Source organism: Cavia porcellus, unplaced genomic scaffold (genome assembly GCF_034190915.1).
Source record: "Cavia porcellus strain 051 isolate PalLab524CR breed Dunkin Hartley unplaced genomic scaffold, mCavPor4.1 scaffold_9, whole genome shotgun sequence".
NCBI lineage: Eukaryota > Metazoa > Chordata > Mammalia > Rodentia > Caviidae > Cavia > Cavia porcellus.
Genome location: NW_026947492.1, coordinates 86147434 through 86172836, shown reverse-complemented (window position 1 = coordinate 86172836; position 25403 = coordinate 86147434). Strand labels below are relative to the sequence as shown.

Sequence of the window (25403 nt, the reverse complement as noted above, 5' to 3'; positions counted from 1 at the left end):
TCTATGAGGTTTTCCACTTAAAAAATCCATGATTTTCCATCTTTAAAAATCCCTAGACCTAAGACAAGTGCACCATTAGTCCATTTCTCACCACGGAGACACTGCACTTTACAACTACAGTTTAAAGAGAGGCTTAGTTTGGCTGATGGTTTCAGAGGATTCAGTCCATGTTCAGCTGTTCCAAAGTAGAAACAGAAGGAGAAAACGGTCTTTCTGCAGCCTTGAAGCAGAATGAGAAGTAGTGCATGTATTAATATAATACGATGTCTTCAACTCCTTCAGGAAGGAACCTAGATAAGGAATATCCAGGGCAATAGCATGTGTTTTCCTACTTATTTTGAGGAATCATCATACTGGTTTCCACAGTGGTTATGCTAGTTTACATTCTTACCAACAATGTAGAAGGGTTCATTTTTCTCTGTAGCCTCACCAGCAACTGTTGTTATGTAAATTTCTGACAGCTAACTATTTGTTTTGGGTAAAAAAGAATCTCAGTGTTGTATTCATTTGCATTTCTCTAACAGCCAAAAATTTGTACTTCTACATCTGAGAAGTGTCTATTCATTTCAGTTGCTCATTTAATTAATTAATTTTGTCTTTTTGAGACTGGGTCTCACTGTGGAATTCAGGCTGGACTTGAGCTCATTTTGTAGCCCAGGCTGGTCTTGAACTTGCAAGGATCTTCCTGCCTCAGCCCCTGATTGCTGGGATTACAGGCTTTTACCACCACACCTGGCTTAGTTGCTCATTTTTAATTGAGTCTTTTATTCTTGGTTAGGTCTAAATTTTTTGAGTTTTTTTTTAGATTCTACATATTAGTCTTCTGTATGAGAAACAGGTATCAAAATATTTTTTCTCATTCTGTATGTTGTCTCTTTACTCTGTTCCTTGTTTTCTTTGCTGGGCAGGAGCCTTTAATCTGATGTGATTCCATTTATTCATTCTTGGTGTTACTATGCTAAGTAGAATAAATCAGACGCACAAGTTTACAAGTGGCATGATTTCTCTTCTATGAGAAAGCAAAATATAAAGAGCAAATCACAGATAGATAATTAAAAATAAGGCATTCAATCTTTCACAAAAGAGAAGGGAACCAAGAAATGGAAGGAAAGATAGTGGATCAAAGAGGAAGGAAAGGAAAGGGTTTTCTTCAAAAAGAAGAAAGATGGTTTATGTGTACCCCCCCAGCTTCGATGGAATCATTATATACTGCAAACATGTGCTAATAAAAAAGTGAACACTGAGAAAATAAATGAGAAGAGAGGAGCAAGGTACAAGAATGTGCTCTTCCAGGTCGGATGATCACTTGTGCACCCTTTCAGCCAAGTGTCAGCCCTCAGCAGCACCTCCAGGTAAGAACTCTCATTGGAATGATCAGATTCAGTCACCTTCCAAACTCCATACCTCCAAACACGTGATACTTTTGGAGCCTATTTTAGGCACAAACAGTAGCACTCAGGCAGACTCTGAAAGGTGAAAAGACGATGAACTGAATAGGACCTTCGGAATTTAAGGAACAAGAGGTTGTTACACCCTGACTCATCTTTTGGCCTCCACTATATCCTGGATGGTGGGCTGAGTAAACTCACCTTGTTCGCTGCCCTGGGACAGGCAGAACAAGCTCCTGAAAAAACCAACTCCCACTCATTAAAGAACCAGGAAGAGAAAGGCCTCATACAACTCTCTGAACACCTCTGCCTTCTGGCTTAAGGCAGGTCTTAGGTCCTGCTGCTGTGGTGATGCTCCTTGGGTCAAGCAGGGAACTGGGGTTCCACCACACAGCATGGACACTTAATAGAATGTTTCAGAATGAGGCTAAAGGGCCCTGCACATTCTCCCCAGTCCACCAAGTGGACTGGGGAGAGTGGCCCAGCAGGAAGCTGAGCTTCTGCCCCACCCAGCACTGCAAAAGTGGTGTGAGGTGGACTGAGTGATCTTATGCTGTTGTTTAATTAAGCTTATTGGTGCAGTTTAGGTATGCACAATAGTCACCTTCATCACAGGGAATTTGTTCTTGCACATGGTTAGTGTACTTCTGAGGGCACTTCCCCTAAGACTGACAACAAGGCTGTGAGCTTTCCCTCACAACAAATTGGGAAGCAAGAAATATTTTCTCCTCATTGCTGACTTGATTTTCTGTGTGGAAAATCCCAATTAATTTACAAAAGTATCGCATAAATTCAGTCAGGTTGTTGCAAACTACAAATTCAAAACACAAATACCAGTTATGGAGCAACCAATCTCTATACTATCAACCAGTGTGTAAAAACTAAACTTAAATCTGCCTTAGCACACAATTGTTACAAAATACAATGAAATAGTTCTGAAACAAGAAAAAAATATGGAAAGGATCTCTATGTTGCAAATTGCAAAACACTTAAAAAGGAAATCAAAAAATACACAATAGAAAGACATACTGTGTTCAAGGTCTGTAAAACTCCACATGATAGGATATTGATTCTCCACATGTTGAACTATTAGTGCAACACAATTTGTGTCAAAATATCAATAGACAATCTAAAATTTATGTAGAAAGGCAGAGAATCTAGAATAGCTAAAACAATTTTTAAGAAGAAGGATTAGCATGAGAATTACTCTAGCTGATAGTAATTCTGTCTACATGAATATGTTAATTTAGACAGGGTTATATTGGCAGAGAAATAAACAATAGATCAAAGGAACAAAATGTAAGAACTAGAAAAATACTAATAAAAATATAACTAATTGGTTTTGACAAAGGTATAAAAACAATTCAGTTGGAAAATACCCTTTAAAGCAAATAGCACTGAAATAATTGGACATGAATATAAACAAAAATAAGCAATTCTCCCCCTCCTTACTGTGTACACACAGACATCAACCTAAATCTCATACTTGGTATGAAAACTAGGTCAAAATAAATTATGAGTTTAAAGTCAATCAGAAAAACTTTACAGCTGTTTTAAAGAAGTAAAAGAAAAGCCGTTTGCAGCCTCAGATAGATGAAGTGTTCTTCCAGGTGACATTAAAGACAAGATCCTTTAAATTTAAAATACAAGGTTCTTTGGATTTCACCATTTTTACAAGAAAGCAGAATTTTCTCATCAGTTTTCCCCACGTTCTGCCTATTATTTCTGGCTAGTGGTAATTCAGCAGTAGTGGTAGCAGTAGTAGCATCACTCATAATCCTACTCCTAGCACTTCTAGAGTGATCACAACAATCAGGATCAAATAACTTATCCTTTCAGGACTCACTAATTACAGTGTTCCATGAGTGCTTTTTCTATGTTAACTAATTTAATTCTAATGATAGTCTAAGGAATTCAGTTCTATTATCTGCATTTTAGAATTAGGACACTTAAGACATAGGAGAATAAGCAACTTACTTCTATGCACAGAGCTAGCAGTTGTCAAATCCAGAATCTTCTAAGCTAGGATGGTTTATTCTGGAGTCTATGTTCTTAATCTCTCTGTCATGCTTCAGCTCACAAATGCTAGGGTTTTGCTTTTTGTGCACAAGCTAGAAAGAAATTTGATGTTTTGAGGAGAATATCCATTCTTTGTCTTGATAATGAACAATGACATTTTGTAATAATGGTCCTTTGACAGTAGTTCCTGTCTTTTTAGGAAGTATGTAAGAGACCTCCGTGAGAATACGGGATTGAGAAAAAAAAGACAGATCTGATTTGAACAGGAAGAACTTGCATCCCCATGTTTTGGTTTAGTTTGAGTCACAGGTAGCTTCTTGTGTGCTCAGTGATGCCTCAACTGCTGTCCAGATTGTCACATCTGAGCTCCCTGCTTACCAGTTTTGTGACACTTGGTACATTGTTTAATGCCCTTTTGTTTTTACCTTCTCACTGTAAAATGAACAGACTTACCTCATATTGTTTCTGGAGAATTAAACTATAGAGGCATGATTGAATAACATGATAAATTTTTAAATTTAAAAATTATACAGACACACTGCTGTTAATCTCCCTCACTTCAGACATACTTACCCATCCTTTGGACTTTCTGAAGTGATTCTGAAAGTCCTAAGTGAGTGACTTTAGTTATATTGCCATAGATACCTTGATGTCTTAACTCAATGGAAGTTTACCTTTCATGGTCTTTTTGAGTTTGGGGAAGAGTCACAAGCTGTATGATACCTGATCTAATAAATAAGGTAGATGAGGACACACCATGATGTTTTTATTTGGCCAAAATTGCTGTAAACATTGATCAGTGTGGTGTGATAAAAATTATAATAAATATTTTAAGTTAAAAATTTATTACAATAAAAGACACATTCCCTTTCATGCCTTAAAAAAACTCATTCATGCTAGCTTTTAACACACATATCCTATCATCCTTGGCAATATAACTTTTATTGTAATGTTTTTTTATAATTATAACTTGACTGTATTTTTCCATAATCTTGTATAAGGAACAGTTCAGGACTTGGCACTAAGTTCAATACCATTTTATGAAATGAGAGTTGTAAGAAATATACCACATTTTTTCTCTGCAAAGCTGCTTGCTTAAAGCATTTGTGATAAAGTTTGCAAATATCACAGTATCAACATGACTGCCTCCAAGGAGGTAATACGTTGAGTCTTGTAAATTACCAAGGGGAGTGAAATTTCTGTAGTCCACCACACAAGGCAGAAAGCATCATTGTAAGAGTATAGGTTTAAAGTGTTTGAAACCCGGGGGACAGTTCATTAGGAGCAAGTTAATTTGGGGATGGGGAAACAACTGGAAATAACTAAAGAGGTGGCAATAAAATCAAGCATTTTCAGGAGGGCAGTGGAGTCATGGAAGGGGTTACTTCAAGAACAGTGAGAGTGAAGACCAGGCAGCAAAAAAAGAGTCCGACTTTTGGAATGTTGCATTAAACAGTAATCTCTCCCCGGCCTGTTCTCTGGCTTGGACTGCTCTTTTTGGAAAATTTTAAGTCAACCTTGACCTTTCTAGAACATCCAGTTGAAAACCCCCTGCAGGAAGACCTTTCTTTTCTCACCATTAGAACTAATGTCTGCCCTCTAATGGATTCTCATTTCTGGTTATCTTTATTCCTCTTATCTAGTGAGATCACACATGTTGGTTTGCCTAGGACATTCTGAATTTATGCCTGTTATCCATATCTTTACTAACAGTTCATCTTTTCACCTTAAAAATGTCCTGTTTGCATCGTAAGATGTGAAGTCATCCACTTAAAGCTCTTATCATTTCTCTCCTGTTTGCCTGTCAGCTGCATGTTATAAATATTAAAGTGTCTAGAGGAACAGGGATCACATCTTCCTATTCCCAGTATAGACTGGAATAATTATGAAATGAATGTAAGCTAGAAGACTGAAAACTTTGCAGGTTACTTCCTTATTTTCTTTCTTTTTTCCCTACACAACCTGCTGTTCTGTCTGCATGTATTTGGTGTATGATAGTTCTGTGCATTGGATTTGACCTCTACAGCTTTCTGTTTTTGGCCCAGTCTAGTAGTGTATCCTCATAAATCTTCTCTTCTCTCTGCTTTCAAACTTGTTCACCTTTTCCACTGACAGTTTGGGTTGGTATTAAGGCCTGAAGAAAAATTTCTTTATAAATCTAAGGTATTAAATCAAGCAGGATGCACGAGTGCGCTGTACCCCCATTGCCTGTGGGTGACTAAAGCGGCTCTATTCTGTATGATGGAACCTTTTCCGTTATGAGGTCCTTATTAGGAGCTATAAAATAAAAATTAGTGAAGACAGATAATGTTTCAGTTGAGTGGTACATTGGTTTAGCAATTCACTAAATTGAAATTTTATTTTTGTTCCTATTTATGTTATTTCTTTGAAATTTTTAGGTTGGATTTTCACTCTTGATTTATAATCTTTTATGGTTGCAATAGCCTTGTCTTTCTTCTTAAATTTGTTATGGAGTTACATTAGCATATGTTAACATAAATAAGGGGCATAAATTTCCCCCTCTTGTAATTTACAGAGTAGTCATATGGATAACTTTATAAACTTCATAATCATGGGAGGAAAGGATCCTTACTTCTAAGGTCTTGGTCTCTAGCCCAATTGAGGCCATCTTTGTAGTATGGCTCTATTTCCTTCCATGTCTAACAGACTGCTGTCCGACTATGCAAAATAAAAACACTGCACAGAGGCAAAGACCAGGGGTGGAATTCAGAGCTCTATCAAATGGGCCATGTAGAGCATTAGCCTGGTGGAGCCCCTTAAGTACAGTTCTGAGAGTAGCTCCCTTTCCTCAGCACAGTGCTGGGCTCACCAGTGTCCCCTGTGACCAGTGCTCCCCTCTGCAAATCCTGCTTGGTAAGTTCTCCCTTGCTAGGCTCCTTTACCTCTCTCTTCCTCCTTAGCCTTACTCTCTTTGCTCTAAAAGAGCCGTGCTATCCAGTGTAGGTTATTAGAGTAAAGGTTCCCAGTGGGGCACACTGCTGGCATTTGGACTGGTTAATTCTTCGTTGTGTTCTACTGTGTGTTGTACGTTACAGAACAGCACTCCTCATCTCTGGTTGCTGATTTCAGTCCTATCCCCAATCGTGGCAGCCTAAAGTGCCTTCAGAAACTATCAAATGATTCCTGGAAGAGGGATTGAAAAATTCCAGCCATTAGAGCAGCTGCCTTGTAGTCTTTGTGGAAGGCTTCTAAGGAGACAGAAGCAGTGGCTTCACAGCAGCGCTCAGCCACTGTGTGACTGTGACCATTAATCCTAGTAGGAAGCTTCACGGGACTAAGGCCCAGCAGACCACTTGGGTGACTGGGTGGATCATAAGCTGGGCTACTGCATGGTTCCTGGCTCCTCTCTCTCTGATTCCTGTCCCCTTCTCTGCTCCTGGCCACTGCAGACTCAGCAGCCTTGCTCCTCTCCATTCTTCTATCCTGATCTCTCTGTGTTGGAGCCAGTCAATCACAGACTGTATCCATGGGCAAAGTAACGTTCCTTCATTGTGAATATCAGGAATTCTGTCTCACCTGAGGAGGCAGTGACAATTAAAGTTGTTTGGCTGCTCTGGTACTCAGTCATCTTTTGGATTTGCTAAGATTTCAGCCACGCCCTGTGCAGAGACACCCAGGCACACAGGGACCTCTCCTCCATGCTGCTCATCAGCATTTTATGCATAACTTACTTTTCCAAGGCAAGAAAATGTGACTGTCTTTTTCCCTCCTCCCTGAAAACAGAGCACGATGAATGTGCCAGTGGGCAGCACAACTGTGACGAGAATGCCATCTGCACCAACACCGTCCAGGGGCACAGCTGCACATGCAAACCAGGCTACGTGGGCAACGGGACCATCTGCAGAGGTAGGTTCGCCACATGTGGGGTGAGCTGTGTGCGCTGCAGCCTGCGGGGCTCTCAGATGCTTCTCAGAGGTGCTCTCGTGAGTGCAGTCAGGGGTCCTGTTCCTGGTCAGTCAACTGGCAAGGACACTGGGCAGGAAAGAAAGGCAATGGTGGCTCAGGCTGAGCTACTGGATTGTGGATGTGTTGGGGGCGCACAGTTCCTGAGCTGATGCCTCTGTTCCTCTTTGCGTCTTTGAACCTGAGTGGGTGAGGGTTAGGGTCAGTGGCTGAGGTGACACCCTTCCCTGTGAGCTTTGCTTCCCAGGCATGAGGGTGCTGTTTGTGTCCACAGTCCAGGTATCTGCTTGAGTAAGACACAAAATGTTAAAATTTTTAACTTGGTGTGTATCAGTGCAAACAACAGTACTCTGACTTCCCACAGCACTTAGGATAAAAGTAAAACCCTCTGCCGCCTTCTGAGGCCTTCAGAGTGTTGACCCTGAGTCCTCTTAGCTGCCACATGTCTTTACTCACACATTCCGTCCCTCCGCTTCCTCAAGAGCACTGCTGCCCCCAGGTGAACTACTCCACCTCTCGGGGTCCCCGCATTCTTCAGCCACCCTATCCACAGCAGCACTCCTAGAACTCTCAGCACCTCTCAGCCCGAAACTTTCTTGATGACTTTCTTCACCTGAGGAAACCTTTTGCATCGTTGTGTTTGTCTGTGTTTCCTGTTCTTCACAAGGATACAACCAGGTGACAGTGACATCTCGGTCTTATCACAGAGTTTGTTCCTAGCAACCAGAATGAGCCTGGCATAACTTAGGTCCTTATTAACTGTGTGTTAACGGGCTGCACAACATATTTTTGAGGTAAAGAAAAATAAAAGGTATTATATATAATTATTTTATGCCTGATATTTTAAAATAACTATTCCCATACTTATGTAAATATATAAAGACTAGAAATGTGCAAAGTATTCACTTTTATATCCATGGGTGTAAGATAAAATTGCATTCTCTTATAAAATCCTATATTATTTGCATCTTCCAGTGGGAATTTGTATATGAAATAAGTGTGGTTTTTAAAAGATCTACAAAGTAAGTAAACTTATGCTCAGGTTTTTAAAAAATGTTAAAAAAAATAAAAGAAGATTGAATACTTTTTTTTTTTTTTTATTTTTCCTTTTTATCGGTATCAGGGATCAAACTCACGACTGCCTGCTTGCAAGGCAGGCGCTTATGCCGCTGAGCTAAATCCCCAGCCCCAATTGAATACATTTTTAAAGCAAGTGAAAAAGCAAAAATACAAATGAGTTCCATGGATTATCAAGCCCAGCACTGGAACCTGCATGTCAGTGCTGTGAATTAAGGCGCAATGTAGGGATTTGGTTTTAATGCATTTTATTATTAGAATTATGTTGCTTCATAAAATAATATTAATTGCCCTTGTTCAGTGGGTTTTTATTTGCTCAGTCCTCTCGCTTTTGTGAGAAGAGAGGATTTTACCTTTGTGGAATTTGAAAGTCTAGCTGTGAAAAATATGAGCTCAAATAATGTTCTTGGTGTCTGCAGACTTCCCTTGGAAGTTATGAATTAGGAAAATAATTTTTTTTGGTCCTTTTTGTTTTTATCAATACCAGGTATCGAACTCATGACTTCCTGCTTGCAAGGCAAGAGTTTATGCCGCTGAGCTAAATCCCCAGCCCTGAAAATAATTTTCTTAAGATGATTTCTATGGCCAGTTGCATTGACTGTGGTAAAAGAGAGAATTCCGTTTTATGAGTGTTGGAAGAGCAGCCATGTGTGAGAGCTAGAGCGTGGGATAAGAAGGTGCACTCTGGCTCAGGACTGCTTTCATTGCTGGCGAGTTGAAACTTTTACCTCGTTACAGACTACAACTGGTTTGGTATTGCAAATAGTGATGAAGAGAATATGCAACACTATGTTTTCAGTTATAAAAAAGCTTTGCAATCTAAAAATACTGTGACAGTGAAAGAGCAGGAGGAGGAGCCAGGGCGGAGTGGGTTTTGTGGAGGCCTCAGCCTTCTCCCTGAAACACCAGATTTTGTATTTGTTTTGGGGCTTTGTTCCACAGGTGACTTTACTGCCTATATCTGAACAGTGGACTGTGCTTTCCAGTGTAACACCTTTTGTAAAGACATGTTCCTTGGGGCGCCTTAAGGACATCCCCCAAGGCAGGGCTTCCTGAAATAATGCTAACTGGCAGGCAAGCCCTCAGGTGGGCTAGGCTGGTGGTCAGGGCCTCAGGAAGGAGACTTTTCTGCACAGGAATGCAGAGGGCTCATTCAGCTCAGTGACTGGTCCCAGATCCGTGCACGGTGCCTTGCTGGTTGTATCCACATGTGTCATCTCACTTACTCCCTGGCAGAACCTTGCAGTGTGGATAGCATTATTCTTCAGGTGAGACTCAGGAAGAAGACGCAGCTGAATCTGGTTCATCCCAGTTAGTGGGGATCCATTGCAAGGTTCTTAATTTCTCTCCTCTCAGCTTTTTCCGTTACCTATTTCTCTCTCTCTCTCTCTCTCTCTCTCTCTCTCTCTCTCTCTCTCTCTCTCTCCCTCTCTCTCTTTCTCTCTCTTTGTGTGTGTGTGTGTGTGTGTGTGTTTCTCTCCTGCCAAGAAGCTAAAGAGAAATAAGAAAAGAAGATTTTGATAACATATTTGATAAATAGACAAGTACTTTGGAAACTATACAAAATGTGTTGTTAAGTATTTTGGCATTTTGAGTTAAATGGATAGAATGTTTGCAAATGGTTTCAAATGGGACTTGTGTACACTGACTTGAGAGTTCAGGTTACCCGTGGAGCAGTGTTTACTGCACTCCCTGCATTAGCACAGAATGGAAATTAGGCCTTTGCTAGGCCATTGTCAATGCACTGCTGATACACTAAGTCTTTCCCTATCTGTCATTAGGGCTGGATGTGCGGTGGTCACTCTTGGAATCATTCTTGCCTTAAGACTTGTGGTACTGACATTTATTCTGTAAAAATACAGTGAGTGTGAATTTTCTGCTGGGAATATAGTTCCAGGACCATAAGAACAAAAGACAAGTCAAAGAGGACCCTAGATGATTTCACCATTTAATGTTGGATAAAGATTTGAACAAGTGGAACAGTTTGCAAAATGGAATTTTATATGTGACAGAGGCCATTAAAGAGGTCCTAAAGTGTACAGCTGTGAGAAAGGTGTATACATTCCTTAGCGCCCCTTTGGTTGGGGGATCTGCTGGCTGCAATTTGCAGAGGCCAGAGAATAAATAAATGTGGGTTCCTTGTTCCAAATGTAGGAAACTTTTTTCAGTTACCAATACTAAATATACAGCTTTTATTTTATCTTCTTGGTTTTTCTCATGCTATCATGGTGTTCATTTGCTATTTAGCGTTGTTTTATAAGTGTGGCAGTATTCAGAGGGAGTGCTTACCTACAGGTGCTCCAGGTTGGTGCTGCATCTTGATGCACTCATGGCCTCTTGGTGTCAGGGATTCCCAATCCTCTCATGAGTACTTTGTGTCCCGGTCTGAGGCAGGGAAGAGGAGTCAGTCATCTGTGGTGTTTATACACAATGGAGTACTACTCTGCCACAGGAAGGGTTAAACTTGAGTCATTTTCAGGAATCAGATGCAGCCTGAGACTGTAAGGTTAAGTGTAATAAATAAGACACACACACACTTAAACATCGCATGGTTTTCACAAAGATGTGTTAAGGACATATATCAACTCCCTACAAGGAATGCCACAATGATGTACTGAAAACATGGACTAATGCAAATAAAATTGAAGGAAGAGCCCACCACCCCAATCCACAGCAGCCGGGAGGACCCAGGGTGTGGCCATCTGTGACCCTGCTCCTGGATCTCCCGCACTGAGCATCTGGGTGTCTCAAGCTAGCACTAGGGACATGGCCATCACACTGTGTCTGGAAACCTCAGAGCATGTGCATTGTGCCCAGCCTAGCCCACTCCAGTCCCTGTCTGAGCATGGGATCCTGCTAGATTCAGGGGCAGCAAGGCCTGAACACCACATTAAGACACCACACTCCAGCACATGCTTAGTGTCCCGGTGGGCTCCCCTGCAAAACAGAACAAAGTGTGAAGCCACGGAGAGCTTGGAGAGGGGACTACCCACAGCCCGGGGCCTTCTGCCTAGTGCTGTGCTTGTGAAGGTGGTGGTGCCACTGTGTAGGAGAACTAGTTAAAATAGAAGGCTTCCATGACCAGGCTTCCCAGGTTCATCACAGAATCTAAGCGCAAAGCGATGGCTGAGATTTAGGAACAGATTGCTCCAGGACCCCGGGGCACTCTTCCTCTCTCCTGCCTACTCTCTGCTTCTCCTGCTGGCTGACTTCATACTTGTCTTTTGCTGCATGCTGAAATCCTGTTCCTTTGTGCAGCTGCCTGAGGTAGGTCTCTGTATGGCAGTCTAGAAACTGTTCCTACCAGGGTCCTGTAGAAGGTCATTCTGTTGGAACCTGGTTCAGAGTAAGCAGCTTCAGAGATGCTAATTCTGTTATGAAAAATGCAAATATAGGGATTTATCATGGGAACCTGAGGGGGTCTTTGTTGTTTTGAGACAGGGCTGCCCTACATATTACAGGCTGGCTTTGGACTTAATATGTAGCCTCTCCTAGCCTCAAACACATGGTCATCCTCCTGCCTCAGGCTCCCAAGTGTTGGATTACAGACTTGTATCATCACATCTGCCCAGAACTGGTGTGGATTGAGGAGACCTCAGAAAAGCCTCCTGGTCTTTCCTTCACATTCAGAACCAATGGAAAAGAACCTAAAGAATTCAAGAACACCAAGGTCAAAACGCCAGAGTGAAAATTTACAAGACTATACCAAGAACATGGCTTATACATAAGACAAGGATAATATTCATAATGCTGAGCTCCCAAATTGGACAGGTCCATGCAGCCAATCAGAGATGGACAGGATTAACCTGAGGGCAGGGCAAAATGGGGCTTCCCCTCACACTGTGTGGGGCCTGAGGAACAACTACAGTCCTATTTCCTATGAGCTCAGATCCCCCACATATATTAGGAAGGAGCAGGGATGCTCCGGTTACCATGTTACTCTGCTACTCACCAACAGTCAGGGAGGCAGGAGCGGATGGGCTGGGAGGCTGGGTGATATCAGATAGATAGAGCAAGAGAACCTCGTCCTCTTCTCCTGACCTCTAGCTCCATTGAGAAGTGGCAAAATATTTATGTGTGTAATCTTGCCTTGATTCCAAACGAAAGATATGTTTTTCTAAAATGAAATAAATTTTAAAAAATATTGTTCAATGATGTAATGGAGAACTCAGAGCCAAGAGGTTCCTTGGAGGTTTCATGGGCTCATCACCTGAGAATCCTGAAGCAATCCTTTCTGCCATAGGCAAAGCCATCCTGGAGAACATTCCACAGCATTCTGGATTTTTCCTAGCACTTCCAGAGAAAATAGGGAGCACAATGTCTTCTTCATGTCCTTCTTCTGTCTACAGAAGGAAATTCATTAATCTTCCCTTGCACCACAGTGACTTTCAGACCTTGCATGGGGACTCTACATGATTTAATAATCTATGGCATTGCAATCTCCTTTCTCCTTGTCTTTCAAGTCCCCAAAGCGCACCCTGATGTCTCAGGCCAGGTAAGCACCTCTTCTCTGTGCTCCCAGGAAGCTCTCCAAATGCTCCCACAGCAAACAGAGTATCTCCTGAAACAATTGCCTGTTTATTTCTCTATTTCCTGTAGACTGTGGCTTAATATGTCTCAGTAATCAGCATTTAGTACAGAGCTGAGCTTAGTGCAGCGCTCTCAAGTTTCTCAAGGAAGAGTCTTTCCCAGTAGAAGATGTAATTTATATAAGGAGGAAATTTTCAAGGAAGCAAAAGTCTGTCTGGAACACAGGAATGTAGGTCACACAATCCTTGTTCCCAGCTCAAGAAAACCACTGTTCCCCAAGCAAACCAGCCTTATCCTGCCTGGGTAACTGACAGATGACCAGCTGTCAAAGAAAATCACTGCAATAAAACTCTATTCACTGTAGAAATTTCAGAACACAAAAGAATTAGTCTTCCAAGGTGCTTCAGAATCTTGCAGCGCTCTGAAGTAATTTACTCTGAGCCTCTTTCATGGAGTGCCTGTGCAGAAAGAAACTTCCTATAGTTTTGTTTGATGTGAGGCCAGACAAACAGTGTGAAAGAAAACCCAGAAATTCATAAACAGAAGGCTAGAAAGGCTCGATGGAGACAGAAAGATTAATTTGACAGCACATGCTAAAGAGGTGAATGAAAGCCTGAATTAACACAGACAGCCTAAGTGAAACAGGCATTGCACCACAGTGGGATGTTCCCAGAGGCTTCCAGGCCATGTAGGAGGAAGGCAGGGAGAGAATAGAGAGACATGTTGTTACAGTGAGGTGTTCTTGAGAATAATAAAGCCGAAAAACTACCAGCCCGTGAATCAGAGAAGAAGAAATTTGGAGATTTGGAAGCAAATAGCAAGGAAAGTCAGAAGCCTTGGCCAAAGTACGCATAGCTCTCTGAAAGTAGTTTAGAAACACAGTGAATGTAACGTGAAAGAACTCAGAAAGATACCAATCTAAAGTTCTTCTTTTATGCAGATCAGATGTTGGAGAGACTGACAAAGGGCAAGACTGAGTGGTATTGTAGGTTGACTTGGCCGAGTTTGAACTAGATTTTGAAATCATATTTTGTAAAACGATGTATTTGTAAAAATACACTCATCATGGTAAACAGATAATAGTTATGAATATGTGTACCTGTGAATACAGAGCAATTTTATTACAGACCAAAAGTAGGATTTGAAACTAAGTGCCCCTTGTAAGATATCTGCATATTCAGACACAGGTGGCAAAGAATCAGTTGGGTGGATCCTTGCAGTAAATGTGGAGGATTTTGTAGCAATTAGAGCCACTTAAAATTTTCCATGTACAGAACATAATCAAGAGAGTTTCTCTTTTGTAGTATGAGATTCCCTGTAAGGTCATGTTGAATAATTGGACCAGGTAAGAAACCTGACTTTTAATTTTTTACTACCATTAGATGATTGACTGTATATCATAACCATAAAGAGAAGACTGATACGAGTGTGGATGACATAAAATAACTTAAATTCACCCAGTCATCCCATGTCTCTCTGAATATAGAGGCATAAATGTTACCAGATCATGATAAGGGATGATTTGCCAAGTATATGCAGAATCACAGCATCGTGGGTTAGATATGGATAGACTCAAGGAATGAGCTGCAGAGAGATAGAACATCATACAACTATTTTCCTAAAAAACAATCCTCTGTGATTAAAGAAAGTCAAAACTCTTTAATACTTGACCCTATCTAAGCTTTGAGTGCAGCATCTCTTAGGGTGTCACCTCTTCCCATGATCCTGTCAGTCACACCTGAGGGTTCCCTAGCTACCTCCCCACAGCTCAGGCTGGATTACTCCATGCCCCCTTCTCTCTCGTGGGGTCCGTTGTTATCCTGGACACTGTCTCTCATCTTCCTCTTCTTCCAGCTGACACCCGACTCCTCCTTCCCCCAACCCATAGCCTGTGCTCTGTTTATGTCCTCGTTGGATTAAATTTTCTTCTGTTTTCCTTGTAGCTTCTAACTCCTACTGTCTTTTTATTCTTAGCCATTTAACATGCCCGCCTTTGTTACTGGTATCAGACCTTGGGGTTCAGTAAATGTAGATCCAAAATGAGAGCTGACCAGTTCTCGTGACACCAATCATCTCCATGACTGCAGTGAAATTATTGTTTACTGCTAAATGGAGACCATCATTTTGAGAATGCAACAAAAATTAAAACTCTATGGACTGTTTATTTTAGTGGTATGGAGAACCATCAGTGGAACTCCTCTCTACATTTAAACACACTACTTATTGTGCATATGAAATTGGTTAGCTCTATTTTATGTTTAATTACTGTATTGAAAATAGTCATACTAGAAATAAGGAAGCCCTTCAGCCTAATTTCAGCGGTCACGAGCTGCCCAAGCGCAACTTCCTCTCTGCACCGTTCCTATTTCAGAGTCTTTTTGTATTTGTCTCTTCTGGGCCCCTATCCTTATTCAGCAGTCCTAATGTAAGAAGTCTTTAGAGTTGGGAGGAATTTAACTTGCTGGGTAACAAAGGCAACAAACAAAACCATGACATGTCCCTAAACACACATTATTAAATTTTTTTTAAAAAAATCATGCCCCCCAGCTCTTTGGGAGAAACATACTTTTGATACTCATTGGAAGGAAGTCTAATGTAAACAAAGTTTTACTGCATGGTTAGGAGTCACAGATTGACAGTTCACATTAACCGACTTGGTGAAAAATTTATGGATGGCATTTTAGTGACATATTAATCAAATATTTCACCCTTGCTTCCTCTTCCTAATAATCTACCACTCTGTTGGATTCCTGCAATCCATCCCCAGGAGGAGAGGTACAGGAGTGTGAGGTGACCTACCCTGAATGGCAATGTTCTTCAGGGCATTCAGGTTGGGCAACAACTTGTCTCTTAAGAAAACAAGATATGAAGTGTTATTGTGTTCAAATAACACCATTAATTTTCTGTGATCCTTTCTATTGCTTTAATTTGATAGAATTTCAGAGTTTCTCAATTTTTTAATTATATCACTGTTCTTATTTAATGTATTGAATATGTTAATAGAATGCCTTTCAAAAAATTTCTTTAGTATTTTGAGACAGATGTTTACTCCCTAGATCAGGCTAGCCCTAAGCTCATGTGTAGCCCCAGCTAACATTGAATTCATCGTACGCCTCCTGCCTCAGTCTCCGAAGTGCTAGGATGTCTTAGTTACTTTTTACTTGTCACTGAGATAAAATACCTGAAGCCCAAGCTGGGAAAGGAAAGGTTTATTTCTTACAGTTTTTGGAGGTTTCAGTCCACACTCAGTTGGCTCCAAGACAGGCGGGCATCGCTGGGCCGCAGTTCATGGCGGCTGCAAACAGCAAAACAGGAACTGGCAAAGAGCAAGACACACCTTCTTCCTGCCATTACATCACATCCTGGGTCCACCCCTTTGTGGGTGTATCACTAACACGATCAATCCAAGCACTAGATAATGAACAAATAAGAAATGCACAATGCAAACTCATGAGGCCTGGGGGACACAGACATAAACCATGACATAGGGTTACAGACATGCGCCACCACACCTGGCTAAGAAACCCTTTAGAATACCTGTGCAACGCATGGCACAGTCTCTCCCATCACATTACCGATTCCATGTCCAAGCCAGATGAATCTAACTTTGAGGAAGATGAAAGTGAGAAGCTCTGTGGTTCATGATTCAAGACTGGGCCATGATTACCACTCACCAAGCATGTCATGCACTGTCCAGTAGAACACTGCATTTCAGAAGTGGTCCTGCTGCGACCAGTGGGGAATAGTCTTGAGATCATTATTCCCTGTGGCCGAACACAGCATGGAGTCTGTTTTTCTGCCGTTGGTTAGTTCTCAACCATAGATCAGCTCAGGAACACTGTCCCAGAAGAAAGAAATCTTACTCTGCCACTGCTTAGTGGAGGTTTGAGCTATCACCACGTTTTTCCCCAACATAACAATGAAACCATACTTAAAGGCCAGATGCTCCCCGGTTTTCAGGTAAGCTGCTGGAGTTGGAGGTGCAAAGGTCACATCTTGCTGTATCCATGGCACACAGATAGGAAGTTCTAAGGCCCTCGCTGTGACTGAACATGAGAGGTCGCAGAGAAGAGGTGGTGTGTGCCACTTTGTCACATGTACCAAATACATGCTCTTTCCCATAAAGGCAAAACTTATCTGTTGGGTGGTCACACACAAAAGACAAAATCATTCATTCTATTACCATTCCTGACTAATGGTTGGAAAAAACAATTGATAAGGGCTTCCCCCACCTCTGCTCCTCTACTAGAAACACTCACCAATTTTAGATACACTCTAACAGCTGGTTAATAATAATATTAACATGAGTGTTAACTGTAGAGTTAAGCAGCATTAAAGTAACTTGAAATTATTTTACAAACTTCCTGTAATACAAATTCTCACCAACAGGTGCTATCACTAATTTACTTGAGAGTACATTTATTATAGTCTTAAAAGGGAGGTGCTGTGTAACTGCTGATTTAATTATAAGATCAGAAAATATTCCTAGGGAAGAGGATTATGCTGCATTTTGAATAATATTTTCTTTGAAAAATGTGTTTGGAACTAGAAAATGACACCATGTGTCTAATATTTGGTCATCAAGAGATATGTATGCTCGTTGGCCTGATAAAGTCCTACAGGAAAGCAGTGAAGCTGTATTGTAGTCAGGAAACCAGCAGCAGTGGATTAAAAAATCAGGGCATAAGAGTGGGAATTACATGGAGTTAGAGACACTACATCAGTTAGGTTCTTCAGCCTCACAAGTACTTCTTGATGTGCTCTCATTCTGGCCTTTAATATTCATTTTATTCTAGCATATTGCTAGTAGAGACAGAGAAAAGAACAGAAAATATCTCTTGGATACACTTAAAGCACTTTCTGTCACACACCAAGTCAGTGCTTACCTTTTAAATTTGCAGCCTGGTAGACAATAACCACATCCCTAGAGGCTTAAGGGACACATGTTAAACCAGCTTGGATCTCAGAGGAAGTGGGAATCTGACACTTAGACAAGTGTTGATTCTTTTGAGTGCACTTTGTGTTTGCCCTTTGGTGAGTTCCAGAGATGTTTGTTATCTGCAATTGTCATATCTGAAATGACTCATGAGATTAGAAGAGCCATATAAATATATATGAGTCAATTTTATTTAACACAAGATGCTGAGCATTAGCTTTCTATTGAGCTGTCAGGATAAACTCCTCCATTTCTAAGTAATACTTCTTAGTAGACTAGGAGCCTGTTTATAGGCCACATTATTGAAAGATATTCTAGTAAATTTGGAGGTTCCCTGCTACAGTATGTTCTCTTTGAGTAGAACTTCTTTGCAAGATATTCAGAACAATTACCAATTGATAAGATAATAGAATGACAGCCAGCTGTGCCTAATATGTTCATATCAACTCATGTTACATGCAAAATGTGTTCATTTTGGAGAGGTTCAGAAAAAATCCAACTGGCTGGATACCACATTTTAAGGCAACATTAGCTTTAATGGACCTATTGCTATTAGTTGCTATTTTTCTATGACAGTTATTTGGCCAGGAATCTATGTCAAGATCTGTTGCTGTGACTGCCTACCCCAGATATCTTTGATATCAGCTTAGAGGCTCTTCTCAGTTAAGGTCTTTATTAAGGCAGCAAAGGACAAGTGGAAAAACACAAATAACATAGAAGTGCCAACATCATTTGGCAGTGGTACTCCCAGCAATCTTTCCTCAGGGAGATGTTGGGGGACTGAGTAAGTAGGACTGACCAGTAGATTGTGGTGTGGTTTTAACTTTCCCGCCTTCAAGTTTTTGCCCCATCCTGTCCCAAACACAATTCGGGATTTCTGCGTTTTAGCTCTGAACATTCTGACTGTTTGCTTTCTGTATGAAGTTAGAGATGTCCTTGGCAGAGTTCCATCAGGTCCATCGGCAGCTAAATCCTTAAAGCTTAATCCTTAAATGCAGTGGTCTTTCAACCCAGACACATGGCGATATTGCTTTTGCCTGATTGGCTCAATGACAGCTAGATGCTTACTTGCTTAGGGCACAAGAGTTACACTTTATTGTATGACAGTAAAGAAGTCAAATGGCTTCTTGTTATTCATTTTTCCCATTTATTAATAACCATAATGACATTTTCAGTTTCTGTTCACCAACAGCCAAATAAGAAAATTGTTAGGATAAGTGGCTGGTACAAAAGAAACTACTTGTGTAAAATGGCAAATTGATAGTAGCTGCTCTAAGAGTCAAGTTCTAAAATTTCAGTAGTTCCAACACTGTAATTGTTATTTATTACTGATGTATTTGTTTCTTATGATTTAGTGGTGAGTAAGGTTGGTTCTCTTCAATAGATCATAAACTCAGTTACCATTTGTGCTATGGCTCTGATCCCTTCTTAGTTTTCAGAATCTGTATCATTCCATGATCAGTTGGGGAAATAGAGCAAGATCATGCATGGATGATTTTATGGGTCAGATTTCAAGTGGTACCTACATTTCTTGGCTTACACTGAATTGCCCAGAACTCAGCCCATACCCACCCTAAACAATAGAGCAGAATATTAGTATTTTAGTAAGAGAAGGACACACACGACGACAATGTATTGGTGAGTGTCTTGTTTACTTTTCCCTGATTGCTGAAACAAAATATTCAACATCCAAAAGTTAGAAAGAAAAGCTTTATTCAGCTCACAGTTTGTGGAGGTTTCAGTCCTTGGCTGGTTCCAAGGTAAAGTGGCATGTGGCAGAGGGCAACAGTTCATGGAGGTGGAAACCAGTACAAGCCAGACAGCAAAAGAGGAAAAGCATGGAGAGAAGACTGTTTCTGTCCCTTATAATGTACATGGGCCACACCCGCTTGGGATGTAGCACTCACACTCAAAATCCCAGCATTAAATCATGAGTCATTCAGAAACTTAGAAGCTTGTCGCCATGACTTCATGAGACTTTGGGGAGATAATCCAGACTCAAACCATAACAGTGAGCATTTGTCATATTGCTTATCTTGATATAAATGTAGTTCTATGTGTATAAAAATCTCTGCATTTATCATTTGCAGAAAATAGGTTGTTGGATATAATTCTGAAAGGTGCTGTGGCTGATCCACTGTGAAGATCATTTGTAGGTCTACAAGCAAGGACCGGGTCTATTCAGGGTTGAAATCTTTCTCCAGCTGAATGAACTCATTATTTTTTTCCACACATGTCATCACTATTTCTATCTAGCTTCAGTCAAATTAAAGGCAGTTCATTTTTCATCTAAGCTTCTGATTCTGGCAGTTTTAAGGAAAATTGAGAAATAACATTACGGGTCACTTGCAGTGAGTGCAAAGAACTCAGAATCATTAACTAGCTCTTGAGCAGAACTGCTAGTGACAGAGTTGAGTGACACCCACCTCAGTGGTGGACTGATCATCATTCTGTGACTTACCTAACTGAGTCACACTTGTTAATATGATAGTTTACTTCCTGTGGTTAGTGATCAACTCTTCAGGTTGGTGAGTTTGCTATTTTACCTTGCAACAAAGGAACCAAGTGTTGATTCCTCTGCATTATGTCCTTATGTCACCTTACTCATTTGGAGATGGCATTCTTTTAATGTAGTGTATTCTGCAATGTTCTGGTTGGGAGTGAGACCAAAAAATCGAGGTATGAATGAGAAATGCACATTAAAAATATGTTTAGGTTTAAGACACATTTATTCACATTTAGAATATTAGAATTTCATAAAATAAATCCTTTGTTTAAAAAGTAGATATAGAAATGAGGGAGAAACTCTTCACCATGTTCCAAAACGTAGCTGTTTTTCTGGATGAGCCTGGACGAGACTGAGACATGACCTGGGTTCAGCCTTCGAGATTGCTTAGAGTTACGAATGAATTTTGAGGTCTAAATAAATTCCCTGTTTTACAGTTAGGAAAACTAAACATTGTCCTTACTTATATTATTTTCTGAACACTGTATTTGTCCAAGATAAGCAAAGTGTCTTGAAGTATCAGAAGAGGGTTTTCTTTCGGTTCAACAAGACAAAGACAACCACACGGACTCTACTCTGTACTCTGAAATTGGTGGACAAGGTAAAAGCTCTAGAGCAGTGTTGCTCAACTGAAATATCATGTGAACCACACATAGGATATAAAATACTGTTGATGCTGCTTTGATGAAGATTAGACCTAACAGAGTGGACACCACTCAGCCTGAAATAGCATTACTGCACTTGCTCAAGAGCCAGCATTAGCTAGAAGGCACCACAGCAGCTCATCAGTTACTTGTTCATCTGTGCTCTTGAGGGCACAAAGGAGATCCCCAGAGAGGTAGCAGGGCCCCCACCAGTGCTTTTTCTAATTTTCTTTCTACACTGAATATCCCAGTCTGGCTTCCAGTTAAATGCAACCCATAGCGTTTGTTAAGCAGACAGATGTTTGTAATCTGTGTGCTAGAGGATGGAAATATCTAATGCCTTCTGCAGTATAACATTTCCTGTCTCAGGATGCAACTTCACCATAAAGTCAGATACTCAGTAGAAAAGAGATGCATTCCTCAAAGCTCAAATTATACTAAGATAAAAGAGAGAAGAAGGAAAAAGAAAACTGCAAGTCTAAAGCATTTACATTTGTTGTATTTCAAGATCAATTCCATTTTGAAAACAGTTCCTAGGACAACAGACATAATGCTTTTCATATTGACCTGCTCACTGGGATGATGCTTATTAACTTTAAGTAGGGGCATGCTCTGCAATCTCTGCTTCAGCCATTAGTCACAGGAGAGCCTCATGACAGGAAATGATAGGAAAAGATGGCAATTTGGGAATAATTTTCTGACACACTTAAGCACATCACTCCATGGGAGTCATCTTTGAATACTGAATTTACAGAGAGTAAAACTTCATTATAGACCCAGATGATTAGGAACCTGTAACATTTTACAGGAATCTAATTAATAAGAGACACCCTCAAACATAAAAATAAGCATAAAGGGTTTTGAATCTGACATTCTTGGAATCAAATCCCAACTCTGGCGCATGTTATTTGATCTAGGCTACATCTGACTTCTCAGAATTTGCTTTCTTGCCTAAAGAATATGGAAGATATTACACTGACCTCATAGTAGGCCCTGTTGCCTCTGTTTTCCCAGCCACTGCTCCTTAGTGTAGCCAGCTTACAAGAGCTCGGGTGCAGTTGGGCTGGCACAATAGTAAAAAGGCGTGTCATGGAAGCTAGACACTTTGGTTGCAGGATTGGACTTTTTACTTTTGAAATAAAAATATACTTGAAACGAGATAGTTTATGAAGAAAGGAAGTCTAAATGTTTCATTCTGGAGGCTGACAAATCCAAAATTATAGCAAAGAATGTGCTTGGCTTTTGAGGACAGTCTAGAGCTTCTTCAACTCATATCTGAAAGTCAAAGGACTTGCAGGCACAAGTGGAAGAAACAAGGCAAACTTTATGGGAAACTGCTTTTGAAGCGACTGATCCAGAGCTAGGAGAGCAAGAACTCACTCTTGTGAGAGAAATCTGTGAACACCTTCTTGACAAACCAACAGCCCATTTTAAAGCCCCATGATCTCTCAGTAGTTCCCTGGGATGAGTTTCAGCATGAGTTTTAGGAGAATCAAACTGTATTCTAACAAGAGCAGAGACCTGACTCTTTTACTTAGCTGGAGCTACTATCTTGACCTAGGCACTGAGTTTCTCTGTGTATTACTTTTATGACTGGGTATAATAACTATGTTTACCTCCATGGATTAAATATCAGTGTGCAGGGGACTATCTGGTATGTAGATTTGTGTCATTTAGTATCTGTCTACTCTGACTCCATGCCCAAGATCTCTGGATACATCCCATGAATTATTTTCAGAAGAGAATTTTCACCTTTTAGGCATGATACATACTTGGGAACTTCCTGATCTGGTTCTATTGGGTCTTGACATAGATCTCTTATCTCCCAAACGAGTGTATAGTGGAGTTTTAAATAAAACACAACAAGTCATATGGTTTTAGGGCTCTATGAGGGTCAAAACCCTTTAGTTGAGTTCAAGACTCTGAAGACTAAAACAAAGTCTTTTTTGGATTAACCCACATTTATTAGGACCAAGGGCAAAAGGGGCGGAATCTGAGTAAAGCACGGGATATGAGGAGGATCTTTGGAGTCACTTTAAGGATGTCTCTAAGTAATGAATTATGTTAATTTAGTAGCAATGTCTTATCATGAAGACATGGAAGGAGTGAGACTGTAGGACTAATTTTTGTAGCTGTAGTCTCTCTCTTGTTAATTGGGGTTGGAGCCAAGTGTCTGTACCTGTGGCCTTATCTTGCCCTTTGAGGTATCTCTGGCCTCACGGGCCAGTACAGGCCTCAGCCAGGACCAGTGATTTATAGAGGTTCACTTACTATGAATCAGCTCCCATACCAGGCAAGGGGCTGAGACCTAGGACAGACTCACAGATAAACATAGAAAGACAATTAGTAAAATTCAAATCTTGCCCAGAGCCGCTTTGTAGTGGTCTCCAACATCTGTTTTTCAGGCCTCATTTTTTTCTACCCTATACAAAATGTGTACTTTAGTAAAACTTTACGACTTTCCATTTTCTGAGTCTTTCATGTTGTAGAATAACTGTGATTGTGTGTATTTTCCTGGTTTCAGAGCTGAGCTCTCACACGTAGCAGTTTTGTGATCTTGGAAGTTACCTGAGCCAGGGTGAGCCTTTCTCTATACATTGTAGAAATGAGATGAGAATTAAATCGCTTGGCACAGTATTTACACAGAGCAAATGCTTAGGTGTGTATAATCATCCTCACTTTGAATTATATGTAACTTATTTCCATTTAGTTTTTGCATGTCCTTCAGGCCGGACTCCAGGTTTTACCTCTTTCAAGCAATCTATGTCACACCCAGTCAGTTTATTCCACAAAATTCTCTCTTTCTTGGCATCCCTCACTGAAATTGTTCATGTGCTTAATCCCTGCTGTCCCCACCCAGTGCCCAGGGAATGCAGGCAACATGTTCTTGTTATCTTTGTGTTTTTAAAGCTTGAATTATTGGGTATTTAATAACGCTTTCTTGAGGAAAACAGCCATTAAGTTATTTACCTACCTCTACCCATTATTTTCCTGTAACTATGACAAAACACATAACTCAACGGAAGAGAGATTTGTTTTGACCGATGGTTTCAGAGGGTTCAGTCTATGATATGCTAGCTCTGAGGCAAAGTTTCCTGGTGGAAGGGCATGGTGCAAAATAGTTGCTCAATTCATGGCAGCCAAGATGCACAGAGAGAGAAAGGAGGCGCCAGCGACCCTTCCATGTCACACTCCAGTGACTCTACGCTCCCACCCAGTCCCCAAATCATACCTGAACATTGAACTATGGGCTCACAAGCGGATTAATCCTTTAATACATGCAGTGTTCTCATGATCCAATCAGCTTCCTGTCTTGGTTTCTTTTCTCCCATTGCTGAGACAAAATACTTGACATCCAAAATGAAGGAAGGAAAGGATTTCGCTTAGAGTTTTTGGAGATTTCAGTCCATATGTCGTGTATAATAAATGCACAAATCAGAGTGATAAGGAAAAGACTCTTGAGATATGAAAAAGGACCTAATTATTGCTAAGTGATACAGGAAGCAGTCTCTGAAGAGTGAAGAATATAGGACTATTTGATTCCCATACACTGAAGTTTTAGAAATTATTTTTCCACCTAGATCTTTTTTTCTCTCCTGTTGGTTTTTAATCTGTTTTTAATTTCCTTCCAGGAGCCTGTCCTTCTCCTCTTAGTCCATATAGTCCTACACTGGAACTCATAACTTGAAAACAATTACATTGTGCTTATTTCTGGACACGAAGATTTGATTCAAGATTTGACCTGTTACTCACTTTTTATCTAGTATTAAAGAACAAGGAATGTAATTTCTCTGTTATGGAAAGGAACCTAGAACAATATGACTAGAACTTGAGCTAACTGCATGACTACAAGAGCAAGGTTGTCTGCAAAACAAGCCAACAGAGAAATGCGTGTAGCGGGAAGTCGAACTAAATGCGGGTAGTATGTTGAAACTGCTGTATCTACCCCCAAGTGAGGTCAGCATCAACTCTGGGTTTGCTGAATCCTGTCTAAACATCTCTCTTGTTTTTCTAACATAGTGCTAATACTGGGATATAACTGAGCTTCTTTGTGAGGAAAAACAGTAAAATATTCTTTTTGTTCAAATGAGACAATTTTTTTGGATTTGTAAGACAATGAGGTATTTATGGGATAATGATTACCTATATCACATGGGCAAGGCCTTTATTTTTTAAGGCAAAAGGAAGACAATGTCTTGGAAGGATAATTAGCTTGACTACTCCATTTAGTTCTACAAACTTATATATTTAGTTCTCAAGTCAAATTCCTGTCATTCTAACAAATATGTTCCTAAATTATTTTCTCCTATTTATTAAAAAGGTGCTGCTTAAGTGAGTGAATATGTGGGAGTTTTGTAGATATTTTTTACCTCTTCAGT

General features: G+C 40.5%; 1 protein-coding gene across 1 annotated transcript in view; it reads left to right on the top strand.

The window, feature by feature from the left end:
- The window catches only part of LOC100729132 (protein kinase C-binding protein NELL1), a 647616-nt gene that overhangs the window by 322989 nt on the left and 299224 nt on the right, over positions 1-25403 (top strand). The window contains exon 9 of the mRNA XM_063256783.1: positions 7152-7274. Within this exon, the coding sequence (XP_063112853.1) occupies positions 7152-7274 (123 nt within the window). The remainder of the gene's footprint in view (positions 1-7151; positions 7275-25403) is intronic.